This window comes from Eucyclogobius newberryi, unplaced genomic scaffold, assembly GCF_026437365.1.
Source record: "Eucyclogobius newberryi isolate DKJ021-1_F unplaced genomic scaffold, fEucNew1.0.hap1 SCAF_14, whole genome shotgun sequence".
Taxonomy (NCBI): domain Eukaryota; kingdom Metazoa; phylum Chordata; class Actinopteri; order Gobiiformes; family Gobiidae; genus Eucyclogobius; species Eucyclogobius newberryi.
The window spans coordinates 36994443-37018252 of NW_027315768.1; the positions used below are offsets into that span (position 1 = coordinate 36994443).

General features: G+C 51.7%; 2 protein-coding genes across 4 annotated transcripts in view; one reads left to right on the plus strand and one right to left on the minus strand.

Moving 5' to 3' along the window:
* The window catches only part of LOC140360050 (protein mono-ADP-ribosyltransferase PARP14-like), a 47756-nt gene extending 43225 nt beyond the window's left edge, over window positions 1–4531 (minus strand). Inside the window, exon 1 of the mRNA XM_072445364.1 lies at window positions 4351–4531. Within this exon, the coding sequence (XP_072301465.1) occupies window positions 4351–4531 (181 nt within the window). The remainder of the gene's footprint in view (window positions 1–4350) is intronic.
* Window positions 4532–4579: 48 nt separating this feature from the next.
* Window positions 4580–23810, plus strand: parp9 (poly(ADP-ribose) polymerase family member 9). 3 transcript variants are annotated; one of them, XM_072445366.1, is made up of 10 exons: window positions 4580–4748; window positions 16873–17783; window positions 17870–18085; window positions 18154–18369; window positions 18493–18565; window positions 18655–18717; window positions 18945–19132; window positions 19190–19462; window positions 22884–23043; window positions 23305–23810. In XM_072445366.1, exons 1-10 carry the CDS (start codon window positions 4745–4747, stop codon window positions 23583–23585), a joined length of 2385 nt encoding a protein of 794 aa, XP_072301467.1. In that variant the 5' UTR covers window positions 4580–4744; the 3' UTR covers window positions 23586–23810. The 3 variants fall into 3 exon arrangements, with proteins under 3 accessions (XP_072301467.1, XP_072301468.1, XP_072301469.1); XM_072445367.1 differs by having other exon boundaries at window positions 18493–18553; window positions 23305–23809; XM_072445368.1 differs by lacking the exon at window positions 4580–4748 and adding an exon at window positions 5977–6072 and having other exon boundaries at window positions 23305–23803.

A 23810-nucleotide genomic window follows, 5' to 3' on the forward strand; every position in this document is an offset into this window, starting at 1 on the left:
AGGCACAGAGGAGGGAGAGAGGAGACACAGAGGAGGGAGAGAGGAGGCACAGAGGAGGGAGAGAGGAGGCCCACAGAGGAGGGAGAGAGGAGGCAGAGGAGGGAGAGATGAGGCACAGAGGAGGGAGAGAGGAGGTAGAGAGGAGGCACAGGAGGGAGAGAGGAGGCACAGGAGTGAGAGAGGAGGGAGAGAGGAGGCACAGAGGAGGGACAGAGGAGGTACAGAGGAGGGAGAGAGGAGGAACAGAGGAGGCACAGATGAAGTAGAGAGGAGGCACAGGAGGGAGAGAGGAGGTACAGGAGGGAGAGAGGAGGCACAGGAGGGAGAGAGGAAGCACAGAGGAGGGAGAGAGGAGGCAGAGAGGAGGCACAGAGGAGGGAGAGAGGAGGAACAGAGGAGGGAGAGAGGAGGCACAGAGGAGGCACAGTGGAGGGAGAGAGGAGGCACAGAGGAGGGACAGAGGAGAGAGAGGAGGGACAGAGGAGGCACAGAGGAGGGAGAGAGGAGGCAGAGGAGGGACAGAGGAGAGAGAGGAGGGACAGAGGAGGCACAGAGGAGGGAGAGAGGAGACACAGAGGAGGCACAGAGGAGGGAGAGAGGAGGCACAGAGGAGGGAGAGAGGAGGCACACAGAGGAGGGAGAGAGGAGGCACAGAGGAGGGAGAGAGGAGGTAGAGAGGAGGCACAGGAGGGAGAGAGGAGGCACAGGAGGGAGAGAGGAGGGAGAGAGGAGGCACAGAGGAGGGAGAGAGGAGGCACAGAGGAGGGACAGAGGAGGCACAGATGAGGGAGAGAGGAGGCACACAGAGGAGGGAGAGAGGAGGCACAGAGGAGGTAGAGAGGAGGCACAGGAGGGAGAGAGGAGGCACAGGAGTGAGAGAGGAGGCACAGGAGTGAGAGAGGAGGGAGAGAGGAGGCACAGAGGAGGCAGAGATGAAGTAGAGAGGAGGCACAGGAGGGAGAGAGGAGGTACAGGAGGGAGAGAGGAGGCACAGGAGGAAGAGAGGAGGCACAGGAGTGAGAGAGGAGGGAGAGAGGAGGCACAGAGGAGGCACAGATGAAGTAGAGAGGAGGCACAGGAGGGAGAGAGGAGGTACAGGAGGGAGAGAGGAGGCACAGGAAGCACAGAGGAGGGAGAGGAGGCAGAGAGGAGGCACAGAAGAGGGAGAGAGGAGGAACAGAGGAGGGAGAGAGGAGGCACAGAGGAGGCACAGTGGAGGGAGAGAGGAGGCACAGAGGAGGGACAGAGGAGAGAGGAGGGACAGAGGAGGCACAGAGGAGGGAGAGAGGAGAGACAAAGGAGGGAGAGTGGAGGGAGAGAGGAGGCACAGAGGAGGGAGAGAGGAGGGAGAGAGGAGGCACAGGAGGGAGAGAGGAGGCACAGAGGAGGGAGAGAGGAGGCACAGAGGAGGCAGAGAGGAGGGAGAGAGGAGGCACAGAGGAGGCACAGTGGAGGGAGAGAGGAGGCACAGAGGAGGCACAGAGGAGGGAGAGAGGAGAGACAAAGGAGGGAGAGAAGAGGGAGAGAGGAGGCACAGAGGAGGGAGAGAGGAGGTAGAGAGGAGGCACAGGAGGGAGAGAGGAGGCACAGGAGGGAGAGAGGAGGGAGAGAGGAGGCACAGAGGAGGGAGAGAGGAGGGACAAAGGAGGCACACATGAAGTAGAGAGGAGGCACAGGAGGGAGAGAGGAGGCACAGGAGGGAGAGAAGAAGGAGAGAGGAGGTACAGGAGGGAGAGAGGAGGCACAGGAGGGAGAGAGGAAGCACAGAGGGGGGAGAGATGAGGCACAGAGGAGGCAGAGAGGAGACACAGAGGAGGCACAGTGGAGGGACAGAGGAGAGAGCGGAGGGACAGAGGAGGGAGAGAGGAGAGACAGAGGAAGTAGAGAGGAGGGACAGAGGAGACACAGAGGAGGGAGAGAGGAAGCACAGAGGAGGCACAGAGGAGAAAGAGAGGAGGCACAGAGGAGACACAGAGGAGGCACAGAGGAGGGAGAGAGGAGGCACAGAGGAGGCACAGAGGAGACACAGAGGAGACACAGAGGAGGCACAGAGGAGGGAGAGAGGAGGCACAGATGAGGGAGAGAGGAGGCACAGGAGGGAGAGAGGAGGCACAGGAGAGAGAGAGGAGGCACAGAGGAGGGAGAGAGGAAGCACAGAGGAGGCACAGAGGAGACACAGAGGAGACACAGAGGAGGCACAGAGGAGACACAGAGGAGACACAGAGGAGGCACAGAGGAGACACAGAGGAGGCACAGAGGAGGGAGAGAGGAGGCACAGAGGAGGGAGAGAGGAGGGAGAGAGGAGACACAGAGGAGGCACAGAGGAGGGAGAGAGGAGGCACAGAGGAGACACAGAGGAGGCACAGAGGAGGGAGAGAGGAGCCACAGAGGAGGGAGAGAGGAGGGAGAGAGGAGGCACAGAGGAGACACAGAGGAGGCAGAGAGGAGGGAGAGAGGAGGGAGAGAGGAGACAGAGAGGAGGCACAGAGGAGGGAGAGAGAAGGGAGAGAGGAGGAAGAGAGGAGACACAGAGGAGGGAGAAAGGAGGGAGAGAGGAGACACAGAGGAGGCACAGAGGAGACACAGAGGAGGCAGAGAGGAGGGAGAGAGGAGGGAGAGAGGAGACACAGAGGAGGCAGAGAGGAGGGAGAGAGGAGGGAGAGAGGAGGGAGAGAGGAGACACAGAGGAGACACAGAGGAGGCACAGAGGAGACACAGAGGAGGCAGAGAGGAGGGAGAGAGGAGGGAGAGAGGAGACACAGAGGAGGCAGAGAGGAGACACAGAGGAGGCAGAGAGGAGACACAGAGGAGGGAGAGAGGAGGGAGAGAGGAGACACAGAGGAGGCAGAGAGGAGACACAGAGGAGGCACAGAGGAGACACAGAGGAGGCACAGAGGAGGGAGAGAGGAGGCACAGAGGAGGCACAGAGGAGACACAGAGGAGACACAGAGGAGGGAGAGAGGAGGCACAGATGAGGGAGAGAGGAGGCACAGGAGGGAGAGAGGAGGCACAGGAGAGAGAGAGGAGGCACAGAGGAGGGAGAGAGGAAGCACAGAGGAGGCACAGAGGAGACACAGAGGAGACACAGAGGAGGCACAGAGGAGACACAGAGGAGGCACAGTGGAGGGAGAGAGGAGGCACAGAGGAGGGACAGAGGAGAGAGAGGAGAGACAAAGGAGGGAGAGAGGAGGGAGAGAGGAGGCACAGGAGGGAGAGAGGAGGCACAGGAGGGAGAGAGGAGGGAGAGAGGAGGCACAGAGGAGGGAGAGAGGAGGGACAAAGGAGGCACACATGAAGTAGAGAGGAGGCACAGAGGAGACACAGAGGAGGCACAGAGGAGACACAGAGGAGACACAGAGGAGGGAGAGAGAAGGCACAGAGGAGGCACAGAGGAGGCACAGAGGAGGGAGAGAGGAGGCCTCGTGCTTCAGACATAATTTCTCTCAAATGTGATGCAGCTTTTGTGACACAAAAATGTGTTAAATTGAATAAACGAAGCGTAAATACGTTTGATATAAATCATCTCGTTACATCAGAGCTCCGCCCCCGTCACTTTATGTTCCTTTATTGTATGTTTGACCTTTGACCCCTTTATATTCTGTGACTTCATTACGTCACATTCAGACTCACGAGTCACAGTCAAAGATAATGTCTATAATGTCTGTGCAACAAGTCTAAAGAATAAAGAATAAAGTCTAAAGAATAAAGTCTAAAGAATAAAGTCTAAAGAATAAAGTCTAAAAAGAATAAAGTCTAAAGTCTAAAGAACAAAGTCTAAAGAATAAAGAATAAAGTCTAAAGTCTAAAGAATAAAGTCTAAAGAATAAAGTCTGGTGGTGATGTAACACTTAAGATACAATCGCCATAAAACATCAAAGTGTCACACACTCGTATCGCTAACCGCCATAAAACAACAACAACAACAACAGCAACAGCAACAACAACAACAACAACACACTAGTATCACGCGCTACAGTGACACGTGACTTCAGTGAATATGAATCTGTTCTTGCAGTTACACGCTCTGTCCTTCAGGGGGCGCCTCAGTCAGCTGATGAGGAAGAGACTTAAAGTCACGTTCATTTGAAGAACAATTTCATCTGTAACGAATAAAACATTGAAATAACTTAAATATGACTCTTTTCTCTTTGTTTAAGTGAAACACGTGTCACTTTGACACAGAATCACGTTTCCCCCGGTCACTTTGTTTGACCCATAGATCTATGACATGACCTATGACCTATGACATGACCTAAGACCTATGACATGACCTAAGACCTAAGACATGACCTATGACCTATGACCTATGACATGACCTATGACCTATGACCTATGACATGCCGCTTTTACCTTGTTGCGCGCGGAAGCGCAGCACGGCGGTGCGGGCGCCCGCCTCGTGCTCCACGGCGCAGTCTCCGCCGCGCGCGAGCCTCTTACTCTGGAAATACTTGATGAGTTTGTTCTTGAGTCTCGGGACTTGGTTCGGCTCGATGTCCACGAGCAGCGCGTGCGGGTAAGACGCGTCCGCCATGTCCACCGTGTCCACCGTGTCCGCCGCACTTTCGCTTTTGAATCCGCGCAAACGACACAGGCTCCGGGGGGACGAGGGAGGCGGGGACCGGGGGAGGGGGCACCGGGACGCCTCCGACACCCGCACCCAGGCTGTCCCAGGCTGTCCCAGGCTGTCCCGCACTGTCCCGGGACGCGGCTCTTGCGTCTTCCCTCGGGACTTTCCAGCGCTAACATGGGTGAGTTGTGAGTTTTGGCGCCGCTAGCCTCATTATGGCGCATTTATCGCTCCATAAACGCGCTCATGTCCCGGTTAAACGCGCTCATGTCCCGGTTAAACGCGCTCATGTCCCGGTTAAACGCGCTCATGTCCCGGTTAAACGCGCTCATGTCCCGGTTAAACGCGCTCATGTCCCGGTTAAACGCGCTCATGTCCCGGTTAAACGCGCTCATGTCCCGGTTAAACGCGCTCATGTCCCGGTTAAACGCGCTCATGTCGTGTCTCGTGTCGTGTTTGTGAGCTTTGTCCAAACGTCTTCACACTTCGGACACTTTGGACTCCGCGGGCGCGTCTGACGCAGGAGCCGCTTTTACCGTGACTCCGCAGACTTTGGACCTGGACTCGTCATGTTTCGCTCACGTTTGACTCTTTTACGCGTCTTAAACTTGTCCAAAGTGTCGTCACGTGTCGCTCAAAATGGCCTCGTCACAGATTATTAGAGTTTCTGTTTAGAGTTATTAGCATTAGCATTAGCTGTGTCTGAGGACCTGCAGTACCGCCAGGCCGCCGGCAGAGGGCGCCTCCGGCCGGCAGAGGGCGCCTCCGGCCGGCAGAGGGCGCCTCCGGCCGGCAGAGGGCGCCTCCGGCCGGCAGAGGGCGCCTCCGGCCTTTGATGAGGCAGAAACAATAAGAGTTTGTCAACATAAGATAAGATATTCCTTTATTGTCCCCATGGATGTATTATATGATCTGGATAGGCCACGCCCCCTCTGCCTCTGGCTCCACAGTGAGTAGTGGTCACTTTGCAGAATGCAGCCTTTTGGTTTGACCATTTCAGGAGTTCGGCCTCTAAAATTACCAAACATGCTAAATTGTTTTTAGTCTAAAAATAAAATAGAAGGAATTTCACTCTTTGACTGTTTCTAAAATACTTAAAAAATACATTTTTAACCTCACGGAGAACGGTGTACGGAAACTAAACACAAGCAGAAGAACATGTGACGGAAACTAAACACAAGCAGAAGAACATGTGACGGAAACTAAACACAAGCAGAAGAACATGTGACGGAAACTAAACACAAGCAGAAGAACATGTGACGGAAACTAAACACAAGCAGAAGAACATGTGACGGAAACTAAACACAAGCAGAAGAACATGTGACGGAAACTAAACACAAGCAGAAGAACATGTGACGGAAACTAAACACAAGCAGAAGAACATGTGACGGAAACTAAACACAAGCAGAAGAACATGTGACGGAAACTAAACACAAGCAGAAGAACATGTGACGGAAACTAAACACAAGCAGAAGAACATGTGACGAGACGAGAGCACGATACACGTAAGTTGTGTTTGTTTGTCATTCCTCACGTTTCACACATCGATCCATATGAAGTGTAAATCAACGATTACACAAGTTAACACGAGCTAACACAAGCCAACACAAGCTAACACGAGCTAACACGAGCTAACACGAGCTAACACAAGCTAACACAAGCCAACACAAGCTAACACGAGCTAACACGAGTTAACACGAGCTAACACGAGCTAACACAAGCTAACACGAGCTAACACGAGCTAACACGAGCTAACGTAAGCTAAAGTTTAGCTACACAAAGATGCAACAACACGTCGTGATGGCTCGTGCTTCTGCAAATAAATAACTAATTATTTCTCTTACTAAATGTTGTAAGAGACAAGAGGTTAAACACAGATCAAGGAAAACTAGAGAAAGAAGGAAATAAAGTGATGTTTGTATTATGTGCTATTAAAAACTACCAATAAAATACCCCCCCCCTTTTTTATTATGTTCAGCGTCTTTGGGTCACTGAAAAGCGCTATATAAATAAAAGTTATTATTATTATTATTAATAATTCAAATATAACCTGCTGAAATGGGTCATATCTTACACATATAAATGTAAACGTATGTAAAAGTGACAGTGCTGTACTTACAGGGGCTGAGACCACATTTAAGGTTTTATTACATATTTCATAATGACGTGTTTAAACAAAGCACAGGCTTGTTTTCTATAGGAATGTCATGGATTTACCTCCATGGAATATGTAGAGATTTAGAAACATGTCAGTTATGTTCTAACTTCTAATGTTTAAACTGATGCAAAAGTAATGACTTTTGGTTCTAGCTTTAAATGAATGTGAAAAGAGGAACTTTTGTGTCACAGCGAAATGTAAATGTGTCAATAACATATTCCATTTAACTCTGTTAAATATGCAGAATATATCAATGTTCTAATGAGCATCGTTCTCATCTTCAGAGCTGACCAGAGCTCTGCAGGTCACTGCAGGTCACTGCAGGTCACTGCAGGTCAGTGAAGGTCACTACAGGTCACTGCAGGTCACTGCAGGTCACTACAGGTCACTGCAGGTCATTGAAGCTCACTACAGGTCACTGCAGGTCACTACAGGTCAGTGAAGGTCACTGCAGGTCACTACAGGTCACTACAGGTCACTGCAGGTCACTGCAGGTCACTGCAGGTCAGTGAAGGTCACTACAGGTCACTACAGGTCACTGCAGGTCACTACAGGTCACTACAGGTCACTGCAGGTCACTACAGGTCACTGCAGGTCACTACAGGTCACTGCAGGTCACTACAGGTCACTGCAGGTCACTGCAGGTCACTACAGGTCACTGCAGGTCACTACAGGTCACTACAGGTCACTGCAGGTCACTGCAGGTCACTACAGGTCACTGCAGGTCACTACAGGTCACTGCAGGTCACTACAGGTCACTACAGGTCACTGCAGGTCACTACAGGTCACTACAGGTCACTGCAGGTCACTACAGGTCACTACAGGTCACTACAGGTCACTACAGGTCACTGCAGGTCACTACAGGTCACTGCAGGTCACTACAGGTCACTACAGGTCACTACAGGTCACTACAGGTCACTGCAGGTCACTGCAGGTCACTACAGGTCACTACAGGTCACTGCAGACACAGAGTCATCTCAAGTAAACTCCTGACGACTCCAAAGCAAAAGGTATTTTAATAATAACTTGACTCGACTAAAAGTAAACTGTGTAGAATCAGTATTTTGAATTTATAAAATGTCTGTTTTGTTATGACCAAAAAAACTAAATGATAATTGTTCTTCAAAAGAGAAACTGATGAGTCACATGTGAAGTGTATGTTATGTGACTTGTATAATCTAAACATGTGAAGTGTATGTTATACGACTTGTATAATCTAAACATGTGAAGTGTATGTTATATGACTTGTATAATCTAAACATGTGAAGTGTATGTTATATGACTTGTATAATCTAAAACATGTGAAGTGTATGTTATATGACTTGTATAATCTAATACATGTGAAGTGTATGTTATGTGACTTGTATAATCTAAACATGTGAAGTGTATGTTATGTGACATGTATCATCTAAACATGTGAAGTGTATGTTATATGACTTGTATAATCTAAAGCTGTGACATGTTCTGTTTGTCTCTGTCATACGATGGAGCTGAACGGTTCAGTTACTGAAGTACAGAAGACTGTGTAGCCATGGAAACAAAGTCTTGTTAAATACTGAGATATTCAGTATTTAACACAATAGTGTCACATTCATGTGCATATAACTGATGTAAAAAGAGTGGTTTTTTTTACCATTATTTTTAGTATTATTTTGTCTTACGCTGTTTTTATTTTATCTTTATCTTTATTTTCCCTCCATTCCTTATTAAGGTATGAGAGGTTCTGTCTAGAGGAGTTTTTGTTTATAAGAGTTCTTCTATTAAGAGTGTTTTTTAAACTTCCTATAAGTTTTCTGTCCTTTTCCTCTGTATCTACTGCTTTGCAACAACGAAATTTCCCCATGTGTGGACAATAAAGGATTATCTTATCTTGTCGGTGTAATCCCTCATTCGTCCAGGCGTGTTCCATAGTAGAAAAAGCTTCAGTTGTAGTCATCTGGACTCAGTTTGAAGAAATAGACGTTTCGACTCTCATCCAAGAGTCATTGTCAATAACAGAATTTAGATCGAGAACTCCGATATTAATACTGTTCTGTGGTAAGACCCGCCCATTGGGAGGAGCCTTCCTGAAGTAGAAAGAGTTGTTTGTTTCAACAGAAACTCCCCCTTGTATCTACCGAGCCTATTCAGAATCTTAATGGGCTATTAGAATCCTCTTTGTCTTTGTGAGACCCTGGCTCAACCACCCTGAGGACCTGATTAGCATCTGAATGTCCTCTACCTTTCCAGGGGTTCAGTAACCCATTATAAATAACAGGAAGATTAAACCTTAGCCCTCCATTTCTGTTTAAAGAAGGTCTTTCTTTTTTAACAAAAATAGCTTCCTTAACTCCTCTTTCAAACCATCTTTTCTCCTGCTTAAAACCTTCACCTCACCGTCATTGGATCGAATAAACTACATTGCTCTGTTCAAAAACAGAGCAATGTAGTTTATTCGGTCCAATGCAGTGAAGAAAGCTGTAAAGAACGGTACATAGGTGAGACGAAACACAGAAGCTCAGGACCTCAGAGTGCCGTGCATCTCCATCTTGAAGCCTCTAATCACTCGTTTGAAGACGGTGAGGTGAAGGTTTTAAGCAGGAGAAAAGATGGTTTGAAAGAGGAGTCAAGGAAGCTATTTTTGTTAAAAAAGAAAGACCTTCTTTAAACAGAAATGGAGGGCTAAGGTTTAATCTTCCTGTTATTTATAATGGGATACTGAACCCCTGGAAAGGTAAAGGACATTCAGATGCTAATCAGGTACTCAGGGTGGTTGAGCCAGGGTCTCACAAAGACAAAGAGGATTCTAATAGCTCATTAAGATTCTGAATAGGCTCGGTAGATACAAGGGGGAGTTTCTGTTGAAACAAACAACTCTTTCTACTTCAGGAAGGCTCCTCCCAATGGGCGGGTCTTACCACAGAACAGTATTAATATCGGAGTTCTCGACCTAAATTCTGTTATTGACAATGACTCTTGGATGAGAGTCGAAACGTCTATTTTTTCAAACTGAGTCCAGATGAAACAACTGAAGCTTTTTCTACTATTATCTTATCTTATTCAGTTTGTTCTATTTGACTTATACAGGTTGTTTTATCATTGTTAATATTTTTATGTTGCACTGAATCACCAAAGCAAGTTCCACTGTTTGTGAATTCTGTTCTTTGACAATGGCAATAAACCTTTTCTGATTCTATTAATAATAATAATAATAATAATGAACAGTGCACAGACTCCAAAACTCCTTAATAAGGGACTCCCACATTGTAGCTTTAAAACTCATTGTAGCTTTAAAACTCAACTAAAACTGGCTAAAATCAATTTATCATTTGTAGTTATAATCAGATTTGCATTTATTGAACAAGTTCATTCATGTTCATTATTCTTATTAAATACATTAATAAACAAATGTGTTTTGTATTTATTAAAGATTGACATGATAAAAAAAACGACACAAAAGGAAACTGAATATAATTAAATACTTCTTAACTCAATTATGTAACAGAATCGATGATTATATTTTATATTTCTTCTCATCTGATTAAAAAAAATACATATTGGCCAAATTATATTATGTAAATAAATAACTGAAAAGTTAATAACAAAATAAATACCCAAACCAAAAACTACAGAAAATGATGAGGACGTTATTAAACCTCTAAATGTAATTCATTGTCATTAAACCAGACTTTTTATCTAACACTTCTTTATAATTCTCTTAAATATCAGAGCTTTACAACATGATACATGTATATTTATAGATGGATATAACAATCCATCATTATACGTTACGTAAACAGACTATTTCAAGCCGAATTATTCCAAAAGTCTGTGTTGACTCTTCTCAGTCTTTCACGCTGCTGTGACGTGCGCGCTCCCGACGCCAAAGCCTCACGGCGATGACGTCACAAAAGTGGGAGGAGATATACCAGTATACAGGAAGTAATGCGGAACTAAAACACTTTTTTGGAACCATGCGCCAATGAGCAGCTCCATAGGCTTCAATGGCGGCCATCTTGGCTTCCGGGGGCTTGATGGTCCCACATGGGGAAATGTCATTGTTGCAAAGCAGAAGATCCAGAGGAAAAGATCATTTATAGGAAGTTATAAAAACACTCTCAGTAGAAGATCTTCCTATAAACAAAAAAACATGTTTTAAAGTTAGTTTGTTCTAAATCATATTATATTAGCGTTTGTGATTCTTAAAGATAATTTATTTAGTAGTTTTTGTGTTAAAATTGCACATTTATCCAAAATTGATGGTTGGAGATTTTGGTTTGATATGAAACTTATATAAAAATAACTCAATGTTCATTTACTGATAATTGGTTCTGTTGTTTTTCTGTTCAAAATGATATGTTTGTGTTTATTTAAAAAGTAAGTGAGATGTTGTTTGAGTTTGATTAAAGCTCAACCCGTCACATTTGTCTTTGTCTTTGGGGGAAAGTATTTTAGTATTTTATTTCCACTTTAAAAGGATAGAAAATGTAGAAAATACATTTACGTAGTAACTTTGACAATAAAGTCGCGTTGTCGTCTTCAAAGTCTGTGTTTTACGCTGCGCTGTAAAAAAGTTTGATTATAATCATGAGATGATTAAGATGACGTTGGCTGGTCAGAGACTCAGGATGGGGGCTCGGTCTCAGGTGATCAGCTCCGCCTCAGAGGGTGTGTTCAGGTGAAGGTGACAGAGACGTGTGGTGGGCGGGGCCTGTATTCACCTTATTCCAGGAGCCGCCATCATGGATCTACTGTGTATGATAAGTTCTACTCATGTGTTCATGCCCGCGTTCATGCCCGCGTTCAGGCCCGCGTTCATGCCCGCGTTCAGGCCCGCGTTCATGCCCGCGTTCATGCCCGCGTTCATGCCCGCGTTCATGCCCGCGTTCATGCCCGCGTTCATGCCCGCGTCCATGCCCGCGTCCATGCCCGCGTTCAGGCCCGCGTTCAGGCCCGCGTTCAGGCCCGCGTTCATGCCCGCGTTCAGGCCCGCGTTCATGCCCGCGTTCAGGCCCGCGTTCAGGCCCGCGTTCAGGCCCGCGTCCATGCCCGCGTCCATGCCCGCGTTCATGCCCGCGTCCATGCCCGCGTCCATGCCCGCGTCCATGCCCGCGTTCAGGCCCGCGTTCATGTCAGCGTCCAGGCCCGCGTCCAGGCCCGCGTCCAGGCCCGCGTTCATGCCCGCGTTCATGCCCGCGTTCAGGCCCGCGTTCATGCCCGCGTTCATGCCCGCGTTCAGGCCCGCGTTCATGCCCGCGTTCATGCCCGCGTTCAGGCCCGCGTTCAGGCCCGCGTTCAGGCCCGCGTTCAGGCCCGCGTCCAGGCCCGCGTTCATGCCCGCGTTCATGCCCGCGTTCATGCCCGCGTCCATGCCCGCGTCCATGCCCGCGTCCATGCCCGCGTTCAGGCCCGCGTTCAGGCCCGCGTCCATGCCCGCGTCCAGGCCCGCGTTCAGGCCCGCGTCCATGCCCGCGTCCATGCCCGCGTTCAGGCCCGCGTCCATGCCCGCGTTCAGGCCCGCGTTCATGTCAGCGTTCAGGCCCGCGTTCATGCCCGCGTTCATGTCAGCGTCCAGGCCCGCGTCCAGGCCCGCGTTCATGTCAGCGTTCATGCCCGCGTCCAGGCCCGCGTTCAGGCCCGCGTTCATGTCAGCGTTCATGCCCGCGTCCAGGCCCGCGTTCAGGCCCGCGTTCATGTCAGCGTTCATGTCAGCGTTCAGGCCCGCGTTCATGTCAGCGTTCAGGCCCGAGTTCATGTCAGCGTTCATGTCAGCGTTCAGGCCCGCGTTCATGTCAGCGTTCAGGCCCGCGTTCATGTCAGCGTTCAGGCCCGCGTTCAGCCCCGCGTTCATGCCCGCGTTCATGCCCGCATTCATGTCAGCGTTCATGCCCGCGTTCATGCCCGCGTTCAGGCCCGCGTTCATGCCCGCGTTCATGCCCGCGTTCATGCCCGCGTTCATGCCCGCGTTCATGCCCGCGTTCATGCCCGCGTTCATGCCCGCGTTCAGGCCCGCGTTCAGGCCCGCGTTCATGCCCGCGTTCAGGCCCGCGTTCAGGCCCGCGTCCATGCCCGCGTCCAGGCCCGCGTCCAGGCCCGCGTCCATGCCCGCGTTCATGCCCGCGTTCAGGCCCGCGTTCATGCCCGCGTTCATGCCCGCGTCCATGCCCGCGTCCATGCCCGCGTCCATGCCCGCGTTCAGGCCCGCGTTCATGTCAGCGTCCAGGCCCGCGTTCATGCCCGCGTTCATGCCCGCGTTCAGGCCCGCGTTCATGCCCGCGTTCATGCCCGCGTTCAGGCCCGCGTTCATGCCCGCGTTCAGGCCCGCGTTCAGGCCCGCGTTCATGCCCGCGTTCATGCCCGCGTCCATGCCCGCGTCCATGCCCGCGTCCATGCCCGCGTTCAGGCCCGCGTTCATGTCAGCGTCCAGGCCCGCGTTCATGCCCGCGTTCATGCCCGCGTTCAGGCCCGCGTTCATGCCCGCGTTCATGCCCGCGTTCATGCCCGCGTTCAGGCCCGCGTTCATGCCCGCGTTCAGGCCCGCGTTCAGGCCCGCGTCCATGCCCGCGTCCAGGCCCGCGTCCAGGCCCGCGTTCAGGCCCGCGTTCATGCCCGCGTTCATGCCCGCGTTCATGTCAGCGTCCAGGCCCGCGTCCAGGCCCGCGTTCATGTCAGCGTTCATGCCCGCGTCCAGGCCCGCGTTCAGGCCCGCGTTCATGTCAGCGTTCAGGCCCGAGTTCATGTCAGCGTTCATGTCAGCGTTCAGGCCCGCGTTCATGTCAGCGTTCAGGCCCGCGTTCATGTCAGCGTTCATGCCCGCATTCATGTCAGCGTCCAGGCCCGAGGCTTCAACAGTCCAGGGGTCAGAGGCTTCAACAGTCCAGGGGTCAGAGGCTTCAACAGTCCAGGGGTCAGAGGCTTCAACAGTCCAGGGGTCAGAGGCTTCAACAGTCCAGGGGTCAGAGGCTTCAACAGTCCAGGGGTCAGAGGCTTCAACAGTCCAGGGGTCAGAGGCTTCAACAGTCCAGGGGTCAGAGGCTTCAACAGTCCAGGGGTCAGAGGCTTCAACAGTCCAGGGGTCAGAGGCTTCAACAGTCCAGGGGTCAGAGGCTTCAACAGTCCAGGGGTCAGAGGCTTCAACAGTCCAGGGGTCAGAGGCTTCAACAGTCCAGGGGTCAGAGGCTTCAACAGTCCAGGGGTCAGAGGCTTCAACAGTCCAGGGGTCAGAGGCTTCAACAGTCCAGGGGTCAGAGGCTTCAGTCGGTATAGGTGTCAAACTCTGGCCCGCCGAACATTTCAAATTTATATATATATACTTTTTTAAAACAATCGGTGGCAAAGGCGGTTAGCGCTCTTGCCTCCCAAGAAGGAGATCGTGGGTTCGATTCCTGGACCAGACCAACATCACATGATCTCTCTGGGTGGAGTCTGCATTCTCTGGCTCCTCCCACCGCACATACACGTGCACATAGAAAATTGGTGACTCTAAATTGGTCCTAGTGACTGTCTGTCATGTCTATGTCTCTGTGTTGGCCACTGTCCAGGGTGTTCCCCGCCTAAGGCCCGAAGTCACTGGGATAGGCTCCAGTCAGTAGAAGATGGATGGAATTTTTTTTTTATTGATTTATTTATTTTTAAATTGATTCATAGAACCAAAGTTACATCCGTAACCGTTTTTATCGCTAAAAGTACGCGTCCCACAATGCCGCGGGTGGCCACCCCTCCCCCACAGGGCTCTGCTGCACTGCTGTGTGAGCCGCCCCTCCCCCACAGGGCTCTGCTGCACTGCTGTGTGAGCCGCCCCTCCCCCACAGGGCTCTGCTGCACTGCTGTGTGAGCCGCCCCTCCCCCACAGGGCTCTGCTGCACTGCTGTGAGGGAGAAGTGCACTTGAAGCACTTCTGAGCAGAAGTTTAGTGGGGTCAGTTCAGGTGAACAGAGAACTACAGACGTAAATGTTAGAACTTTTAAAAGGTTTTTTTAGATCTTGAGAAGTTTATTTAGTGATAAAGTCACATGTTTATCTCTGTAGAACTGTAGATCATCTCTGAAGTTGTGATGCTCATAAAGTGAAGGTCAGAGTTGGTGAAATTACACTTGTTTTACTAAATACATTTCAGTTTATGAGACTCCCCTGGGTTACGGCAAACACATATTTTTCTGCTCAGCCTAAGTCAAAAAGAAAAACTTGATGAAAAATCTATAGGATAAAAATTTAAAATAGGCTTAATGTGTTCACAAATGTAGTTGTACAGATTTAACCATGAAGTGCAGAAAGTGACAGTGTTTAAGAAGTGAGTCCAACGGCCTCCTCCTGTCTGAGGGGAGTGGCCTCCTGTCTGAGGGGAGTGGTCTCCTGCCTGAGGGGAGTGGTCTCCTGTCTGAGGGGAGTGGCCTCCTGTCTGAGGGGAGTGGTCTCCTGCCTGAGGGGAGTGGCCTCCTGTCTGAGGGGAGTGGCCTCCTGTCTGAGGGGAGTGGCCTCCTGCCTGAGGGGAGTGGTCTCTTGCCTGAGGGGAGTGGTCTCCTGCCTGAGGGGAGTGGCCTCCTGCCTGAGGGGAGTGGCCTCCTGCCTGAGGGGAGTGGCCTCCTGCCTGAGGGGAGTGGCCTCCTGCCTGAGGGGAGGGCAGGCCGCGAAATAGAAAGGGGCCCGTAGTCCCTCAAATCTCCAGCGGGCCCCGGGTTTGATTTAGGAGGGGCCCCAGTATCGAAATTCCTTGAAAAAAATCAAGATTTAACTAGTAATTTGTCCATATTTGGGGCATTTTCATCGCTTAAGGTTGGTTTTGACAGACACGCCACTTCAGTCTTCTCGCTTCTCATTGGCCGAGCAGTGTCCGTGATCTAATTTCAATGAAAGTGGCATCTGATTGGCTGCTTCGTTCGGTTATGTTCGGTTGTACTCGGAAATGCTCGGTCTAATTTTGCCCCAAAAGTGGCGGGCGTCAATATCTCCTCAGTCCAACAATTCAGTCTTTTTAAAGTTGTTTGTAACATAAGCTGTGTCAATGTGGAAGTATCCAAGGGCCCCAAGGGCCCCGCCCTTCGGAGCTGTTAGCACCGGGGCAATGTATATATGTTATAGTTTATTTTGTAGGCTGTGATTTTATATATTCCACAAGATCTCCTTGTGTCAAATGCTGTATAGCCCTCAGCAGAGGGCGCTGTAGTCTCTGTTTGTCCCTGTCTGTGGCTCCAGCGTACCACACGGTGATGGAGGAGGTGATGGAGGAGGTGATGGAGGAGGTGATGGCGTCCACAGTGGATATGGGGGGGGGGTCTATGATTGTGAGTGGGGGCTCTGGGGAATTTGACTTTCCTGAAGTTCACGATCAGGTTGTTCCCGCTGCACCAGGACACCTGCCGCTCCACCTCCTGTAGACAGACTCAACCCCGTCCCAGATGAGCCCGATGAGGGTGGTGTCGTCATGGTGATGAGGGTGGTGTCGTCGTGGCTGGAGGTGCAGCAGTTTGTCACAGGGAGAAGAGCAGGGGAGAAAGTACACAGCCCTGTGGAGCTCCTGTGCTGATAGTGCTGAGTGTCTGAGACATTCTTCCCCAGCCGCACACACTGACTCCATCAGGAAGTCAGTGCTCCCCCTGCAGGTGGAGTCGGTGCTCGTCAAAGATACAAAGCTCCACTCATAAGGTGGAGGCGTCGACCAGAGAGTCGTGGTCAAAGATCCACACGCTCAGCACAGACGTGGCAGAGGCAGATAGCGCGCTGACGTTTACGGACGGTCAAACATGGGAAAGAATCAATCTAAAAGAGATGTGTCCATCACAGAGACGCCTGTCACCATGGCAACGTCACATACATATGGGAAAGAGTGTCTGGAGTGTGGTCCAGTTAGGGGCCAACAGATCTGGTTTTCCATCTGGCGGATCAGCACGGACAAAATGTATGATTCATGTCAGCGAAACTGTTAAATTGAATGAATAAAAATGAAACTTTTGTGATTTTGATGCATGTTTCCTGTTTGATGCTCTGTGAATTGCCTTGTGTACGGATTGTGCTCTACAGATAAACGTGTCTTGCCTACACCAGCTTATAATAGGTCTAAAATGAGCCCGTGTTTGGTTCCTGTGAAACCTTCTGGACTGAACTTCAGCCCAGCACAAAGAAAGTACATGTTCCAAAGGCTTGAGTCTTTAACCCGCTCCTCTGTCCTCAGCCTCGTCTGCCCCGTCCTCTGACACTCGGGACATTCCTCTGCTCGGTTCATCTGTGCACATCGTTCGCCGATCTGCCTCCGTCCTCCAGACCTTGCTCCTGACCCGCTTCCAATGTGAGGTCCAGATCCTCGGCCTGGACCTGGACTCGGGCCCCGGACTCGGCTCGGGCAAAGCGCGCATGGTCCCAGAGAAAGGCTCAGAGTTCGTGCTGTCCTCGGGAGTCAAAGTGAGCGTTTGGAAGGCGGATCTGGCGAACTTCTCCGCTGCGGCTGTGGTCAACGCGGCAAACTCCAAACTCGAGCATTACGGCGGTTTGGCCGCGGCGCTTGCTTCAGCCGGAGGACCAGGGTTTCAAAAAGAGAGCGATTATTATGTTCAGAAGAATGGAAATGTGAGAACCGGAGATGCTGTAGCTTTAGGAGCGGGGAAGCTTCAATGTAAAACCGTTATCCACGCGGTCGGCCCTCGACTGTCCTACAGCCCTAATGCTCATGAAGTTTCAGCGGCTAAAAGTCAACTGCAGAGAGTGATCAGGAGCGTGCTGGAAATAGTTGAGAAAAAACAACTTGAAACAGTCGCCATTCCGGCCATAAGCTCCGGGATTTTTAACTTCCCGCTGGCCGAATGTGCAGACGCAATAGTCGGCGCTGTAAAGAGCTTTTACGGCAGCGGCACGTCTCACAGGTTCAAGCCCAAAGAGGTTCTCCTGGTGAACAACGATGACCCCACGGTGAAGGAGATGGAGCGGGCGTGTGCGCAGCTCCTGACCCCCGGGTCGTACAGCCAGGCAGCAGCAAGCGGGACCAGACCCCAGACCAGAGGGGGCGCCGGGGCCGGGGCCCGACCGCCTCAGATACAGTTTGGACCTGTGCGCGTGCTGCTGAGGAAGGGCCGGCTGGAGGAGCAGAAGGTACGTGACTCTTTTGGACGGTCTGAACAGTCAAATGTACAGGAAGACGGAGAAGGGTGAAGGGCTTGAATGTTCTCCGGTTTCAGATGGACGTGATCGTGAACACCATCGGCCAAGACAGAAATCTACGCGTAGGCCAAGTCTCCAACATGATCCTGAAGAAAGCTGGTGATAAAATGCAATCTGCGATCTACAGCGCCCCCTTCAGTGGGTCTTTGATCATTACAAACGGCTTTGGTTTGGACTGTAAAGAGGTCTACCACGCCTGCTGTACCAATAAACACTCGAGCGGCTCTGAGCAGGTACAGCGGTCATCTTCACGCCCTCCGCAGGGTTTGATCATGATGGACATGTGTCTTCTCTCTCTCAGGCGTTGTTCAGGTCAGTGCAGGACTGTCTGTGGACTGCAGCAGCTTCCAACTACAGCTCCATCGCGTTCCCCGCCATCGGCACTGGAAACCTGGGCTTTTCAGATGAAGAAGTGGCCCGCATTATGCTGCACGCCGCCTTGGACGTCAGTCAGAAGTGTCATTGCCCTTTAGATGTGCACTTTGTCATCTTCCCCAAAGACGAGCAACGATTTAAGGTACAAACACCAGTATAACGCGGTCTACAGTGTCAGTATGGTCCTGAAGACGGATCCGGACTGACCAGTGACGTTTGTCGCTCGGAGAGAACCATGTGAAGGATAATACTGTTTTCATTTCAGGCGTTTGAAAAAGAACTGAAATCATTCCAACCAAAGGCTTTCCAGACGGAACCCCCTCAGAGTAAAGATCCCCGTGTGTCAACATTCACTTATTTATATTCAACCAAATATGAAAAGAAATGTTGTCTTTACAACCGTTTGTGTCCGACTCTGATGTTCCAGATGTTCCAGAAGGAGCTCAAAGTCTGAACTTCAAACCTGCTCTGCTCGCATCCCAGGAACAAGGTCTGGACCGGGACTGGGACTGGGACCTGGGCCGGACTGGGACTGGGACCTGGGCCGGACTGGGACTGGGACCTGGGCCGGACTGGGACAGGGACTGGGACTGGGACCTGGGCCGGACTGGGACAGGGACTGGACCTTGACTGGACCTGGACTGGACTTTTCATCCCTCACAATGAACAGTTCTCGCTCTTACTCCTGTGGCACTCGTCCTTCTGTCTCTGTTTCAGGGTCTGCTGCTTGGAAACTGGAGGACAAAGCTCTGATTCGTCTGCAGAGCTCGTCAGAGGAAAACCTGAGCGAGGCCGAAGCCTGGCTCATGTCTCGGCTCTTCAACTCCTCCAGCGCCGTCTGCATCTATGACAACTTCATCCAACACCTCGGGGAGAAAGAGCTGGAGGAGCTGTGCGACTTGGAGGTACTGGGCGGGGCATCTGGCACAGAGGGCGGGGCATCTGACGGTCTGTCTCTGCAGGTGGAGGACGTTCAGGTGGAGGAGTTTCTGGAGAAGGGTCTCTCTGGGGTTGTCGTGAGTGGAAACGATGCGGTGGAAATCGCAGTCGCAGCTCTGAGGTTTGAGCAGAAGCTTCTGGAGGTTCAGGGGGAGTTTGTGGAGGAGGAGAAGGAGGAGCTGAAGAACCTGAGCCGGAGACCAGTGAGAGGAGAGCGGAGTCCACCGTCCAGCTCCGACCACGAGGTCAAAGATGTGGTGAAGCAGCTGAGGAGCCACGGACTGGAGCTCATCAAGGTAAAGATCACACCAAACCTCACAGCAATAGGTCACGCGCCATCTACTGGTCACCAAGGAAACTGCACTCTCTCCAAACCATTACAGTCACAACACGCCACTGCTCTGGGAGGGAACCCTGACTCTGAACCACTCTGAGGGAACCCTGACCTGTGGAGGAGATTTGAACCTTCAGCTACATCAGACGTGTGGAGCTCAAGAGGCTCTGGAGGAACAAGAAAGAACAAGTTCTGTCTCTGAAGAAAATAGGACTGAGTGACACGTGGAGGAGATGAACACTAGGGGGCGCCAGTGTACCTCATCCTGCTCTACATTTGTGTAGATGTGGAGGAAACACAGTTAAAAATGTCCTTAAACGTTGAGACTTCACTAGAGGAACATGAGACTCCGCCTCCTTTTAGACGCTTCCAAAGCCGTCTTGAGAGGACACATTATATACATGACCTCAGAGAAAGAAACAAAGAGAAAAAGCTCAAAGATCTGCAAGACAAAAATGAATTGCTGAAGGTGAATCATGCCAGATCTGACTTCACAGGAAATAGTTCAGAAAATGCTCTGGAAACTGCATTTGAATTCTTCTTCTATAAAAAACTTTTCTCTAAAATTTCAGGAGTTAAAGATGAAAGAGATTCTTGGACACCTTCCATCTTCTTCCTCTTGTCCCGGGCCGGGTTGCGGGGGCAGCAGTCTGAGCAGGGACCCCAAGACTTCCCTCTCCCAGACACTTCCTCTAACTCCTCCGGGGGGATCCCGAGGCGTTCCCAGGCCAGCCGAGAGACATAGTCTCTCCAGCGTGTCCTGGGTCTTCCCCGGGGCCTCTTCCCGGTGGGACATGCCTGAAACACCTCCCGAGGGAGGCGCCCAGGAGGCATCCGGAACAGATGCCCGAGCCACCTCAGCTGGCTCCCCTCGACGTGGAGGAGCAGCGGCTCTACTCCGAGCTCCCCCCGTGTGACTGAGCTCCTCACCTTATCTCTAAGAGAGCGCCCAGCCACACGGCGGAGGAAACTCATTTCGACCGCTTGTATCCGCGAGCTCATGACCATAGGTGAGGTCAGAACGTAGACCGACCGGTAAATCCAGAGCTTTGTCTTTGGACTCAGCTCCTCCTTCACCACAACAGTCGATGCAGCGACTGCATCACTGCAGCCGCTGCACCGATCCAACTGTCGATCTCACGCTCCATCAAGACCCTGAGATACTTGAACTCCTCCACTTAGGGCAAGGACCCTCACCCACCTGAAGAGGGCAGGACACCTTTTTCCGGCTGATTCTCATCCCAGACGCTTCCCTCTCGTCGCAGTGCAGCTGCAGGTCCGGGTTTGATGGAGACATCAGGACAACATCGTCTGCAAACAGCAGAGATGAGATCCTGTGGTCCCCAAACCGGACACCCTCTGACCCCTGACCACACCCTCCGACCCCTGACCACACCCTCCGACCCCTGACTGGGCCTAGAAATTCTGTCCATAAAAACTATGAACAGAACCAGTGACAAAGCGCAGCCCTGAGGAGTCCAGCATGCACTGGGAACAGGTCTGACTTACTGCCGGCAATATGGACACCCCGGTCTGCCAGTCCAGAGGCACTGTCCCCGACCACCATGCGATGTTGCAGAGACGTGTCAACCAAGACTACAACATCCAGAGACTTTAGGTCCTCAGGGCGGATCTCATCCACCCCCGGAGGAGCTTGACAACAACCTCAGTGACTTCAGCCGGGGTGATGGACGAGTCCCTCTGAGTCCCCGGTCTCTGCCTCCTCTTCAGAAGACGTGACGGTGGGATTAAGGAGGTCCGACATCCCCAGTCAAGGTCAGCAGGTCTCCATCCGCACCGTAAACAGTGTTAGTGAAGCACTGCTTCCTCCTCCTGAGGCGCCGGACGGTTTGCCAGAATTTCTTTGGTGCCGACCGATAGTCCTCCTCCATGGCTCCTCCTCCATGGCTCCTCCTCCATGGCCTCCCCGAAGTCCTCCCAGCCCCGGGTTTTTGCCTCTGCGACAGCACGAGCTGCGGCTCGCTTGGCCTTTCGATACCTGTCGATGACCTCAGGAGACCCACAAGCCAGAGAGACCTGATAGGCCTCCTTCTTCAGTCTGACAGCATCCTTTACTTCCGGTGTCCACCACCGGGTTCGGGGGTTCGGGAGTTGCCGCCACGACAGGCACCGGAGCCATGTGACCACAGCTCTGAGCAGCCGCATCAACAATGGAGGCGGAGAACATGGTCCACTCGGACTCAATGTCCCCAACCTCCCCGGGACATGGGAGAAGCTCTCCTGGAGGTGCGAGTTGAATACCCTACTGACAGATGGCTCCACAAGACGTTCCCAACAGACTCCCACAATGCACTTGGGTCTGCCAAGTCTGTCCTTCTTCCTTCTCCATCAGAGGATCCAACTCACCACCAGGTGGTGCTCTACAGCTCTGCCCCTCTCTTCACCCAAGTGTCCAAGACACAGGCTGGAGGTCAGAGGTCAGCTGGCAAGACACAAAGTGGATCATTGACCTCCTGTGTCCTGGTGTCATGTGACCTGATGGACCTTGTGCTTGAACATGGTGTTCGTTCTGGACAATCCGTGGCACAGAAGTCCAATAAGTGACCGCTCGGGTTCAGATTGGGGCTCCGCCCCTGTCCATTAGTCACTGTCATTGTCCACGTGGGCGTTGAAGTCCCCCCAGTAGAACAACAGAGTCCCAGGTCAGTGCACTGTCCAGTTCCCCTCCCAAGGACTCCAAGAAGGCTGGGTCCTCTGCAGTGAGAGACATGTCCCCCACCCGAAGGCGAAGGGACGCGACCCTCTCGTCCACCCGGGTCAACACTCAACACGTGGCGGCTGAGCTGACACACCAGCCCCGCCCACACCAGCCCCGCCCACACCAGCCCCGCCTCTCCCCACAGGTCCAGCCCCTCTGGAGGAGATGGTTCCAGAGCCCAAACTGTGCTGGAGCTGAGGCCGACTATATCTAGTCGATATTGCTCCACCTCCCGCACAAGCTCAGGCTCCTCCCCCCAGCGAGGGGACATTCCATGTCCCCAGAGTTAGTCTCTGTGTCTGGAGATCTGGTCGTCGAGGCCCCTGCCCAGATCTCTCTGCACCGGCCCCTTATGGATCATCCACCCGCAGGAGGAGAGAGATATATATATATATATATTATATATATATATCATATAATATAATCTCTGGTCATGTGACCTCTGGACTGAGGGGTCAGACAGGGCAGTGACCGGTCTCTCCTCCTGTTGCCTTGTGTTACAAACCAGACATTCACATGACACTGGCAGAGTGGTTAACACACACCTGGATCTGTCCATTTGCTGCATGTCCTTCCCTCTCTCGTCCCTTTTTCCCGAACTGTGCTGTTCTGTGAAGCCCACAGGCCGAAAAGAGAGACTTTGATTGGTTTTGATACTTTTCAGGTGGAGAAAGTGGAGAACGCGGCGCTGCAGAAGCTCTTTGACCTGCAGAAGGCCCAGATGCCCTCCCGCCCGCCCCAGCTGCTCCTGCAGCTGGTCCCTGCACACGCCTGTCACATGATCTGTGACATCAGCTTCAGACCCCAGTGTGCTCCTCCTGACGGTACTGTTTGCACCTGCTCCTCTCGTTTGCACCTGCTCCTCCTCCTCTCGTTTGCACCTGCTCCTCCTCCTCTCGTTTGCACCTGCTCCTCCTCCTCTCGTTTGCACCTGCTCCTCCTCCTCTCGTTTGCACCTGCTCCTCCTCCTCTCGTTTGCACCTGCTCCTCCTCCTCTCGTTTGCACCTGCTCCTCCTCCTCTCGTTTGCACCTGCTCCTCCTCCTCTCGTTTGCACCTGCTCCTCACTCTGGACCTCCTTTTCAGAGCCGGCTCTTGGTGAAGGTCTGTATTTCGCTGCAGATGTGACGACGGCGCTGAAGCTCTGGACAAAACGCTCAGACCAGTTGTTCTACCTGTTTGTGGCCGAGGTCTTAAAGGGGACGTCTGGAGGAGGTAGACCTGGTTTAGTCCTGGGTCCTGGTCCTGGTCCAGGTTCGTGGACTCGCTGTGACTCAGTGGAACGTTCAGGGGTCACAGTCGTTTTCAGTCACATCCAAACACTCCCTCGATTCATCCTGGTCTGCAAAAAACCTGACTGGGTCTGAACCAGGTCTGGACCTGGTCTGGACCTGGACCAGGTCTGGACCTGAACCAGGTCTGGACCTGGTCTGGACCTGGTCCTGGTCTGGACCTGGTCTGGACCTTTATTAGATTAAAGTGTTTCTTCTGTAAAGATTGAAATGAAACTCTGGTTTAAGGAGCAACTTTTGATTTTATTTCTGATTTTTGTCATTGTTTTTATTGACTTTATGTAAATCACATTTAATTAA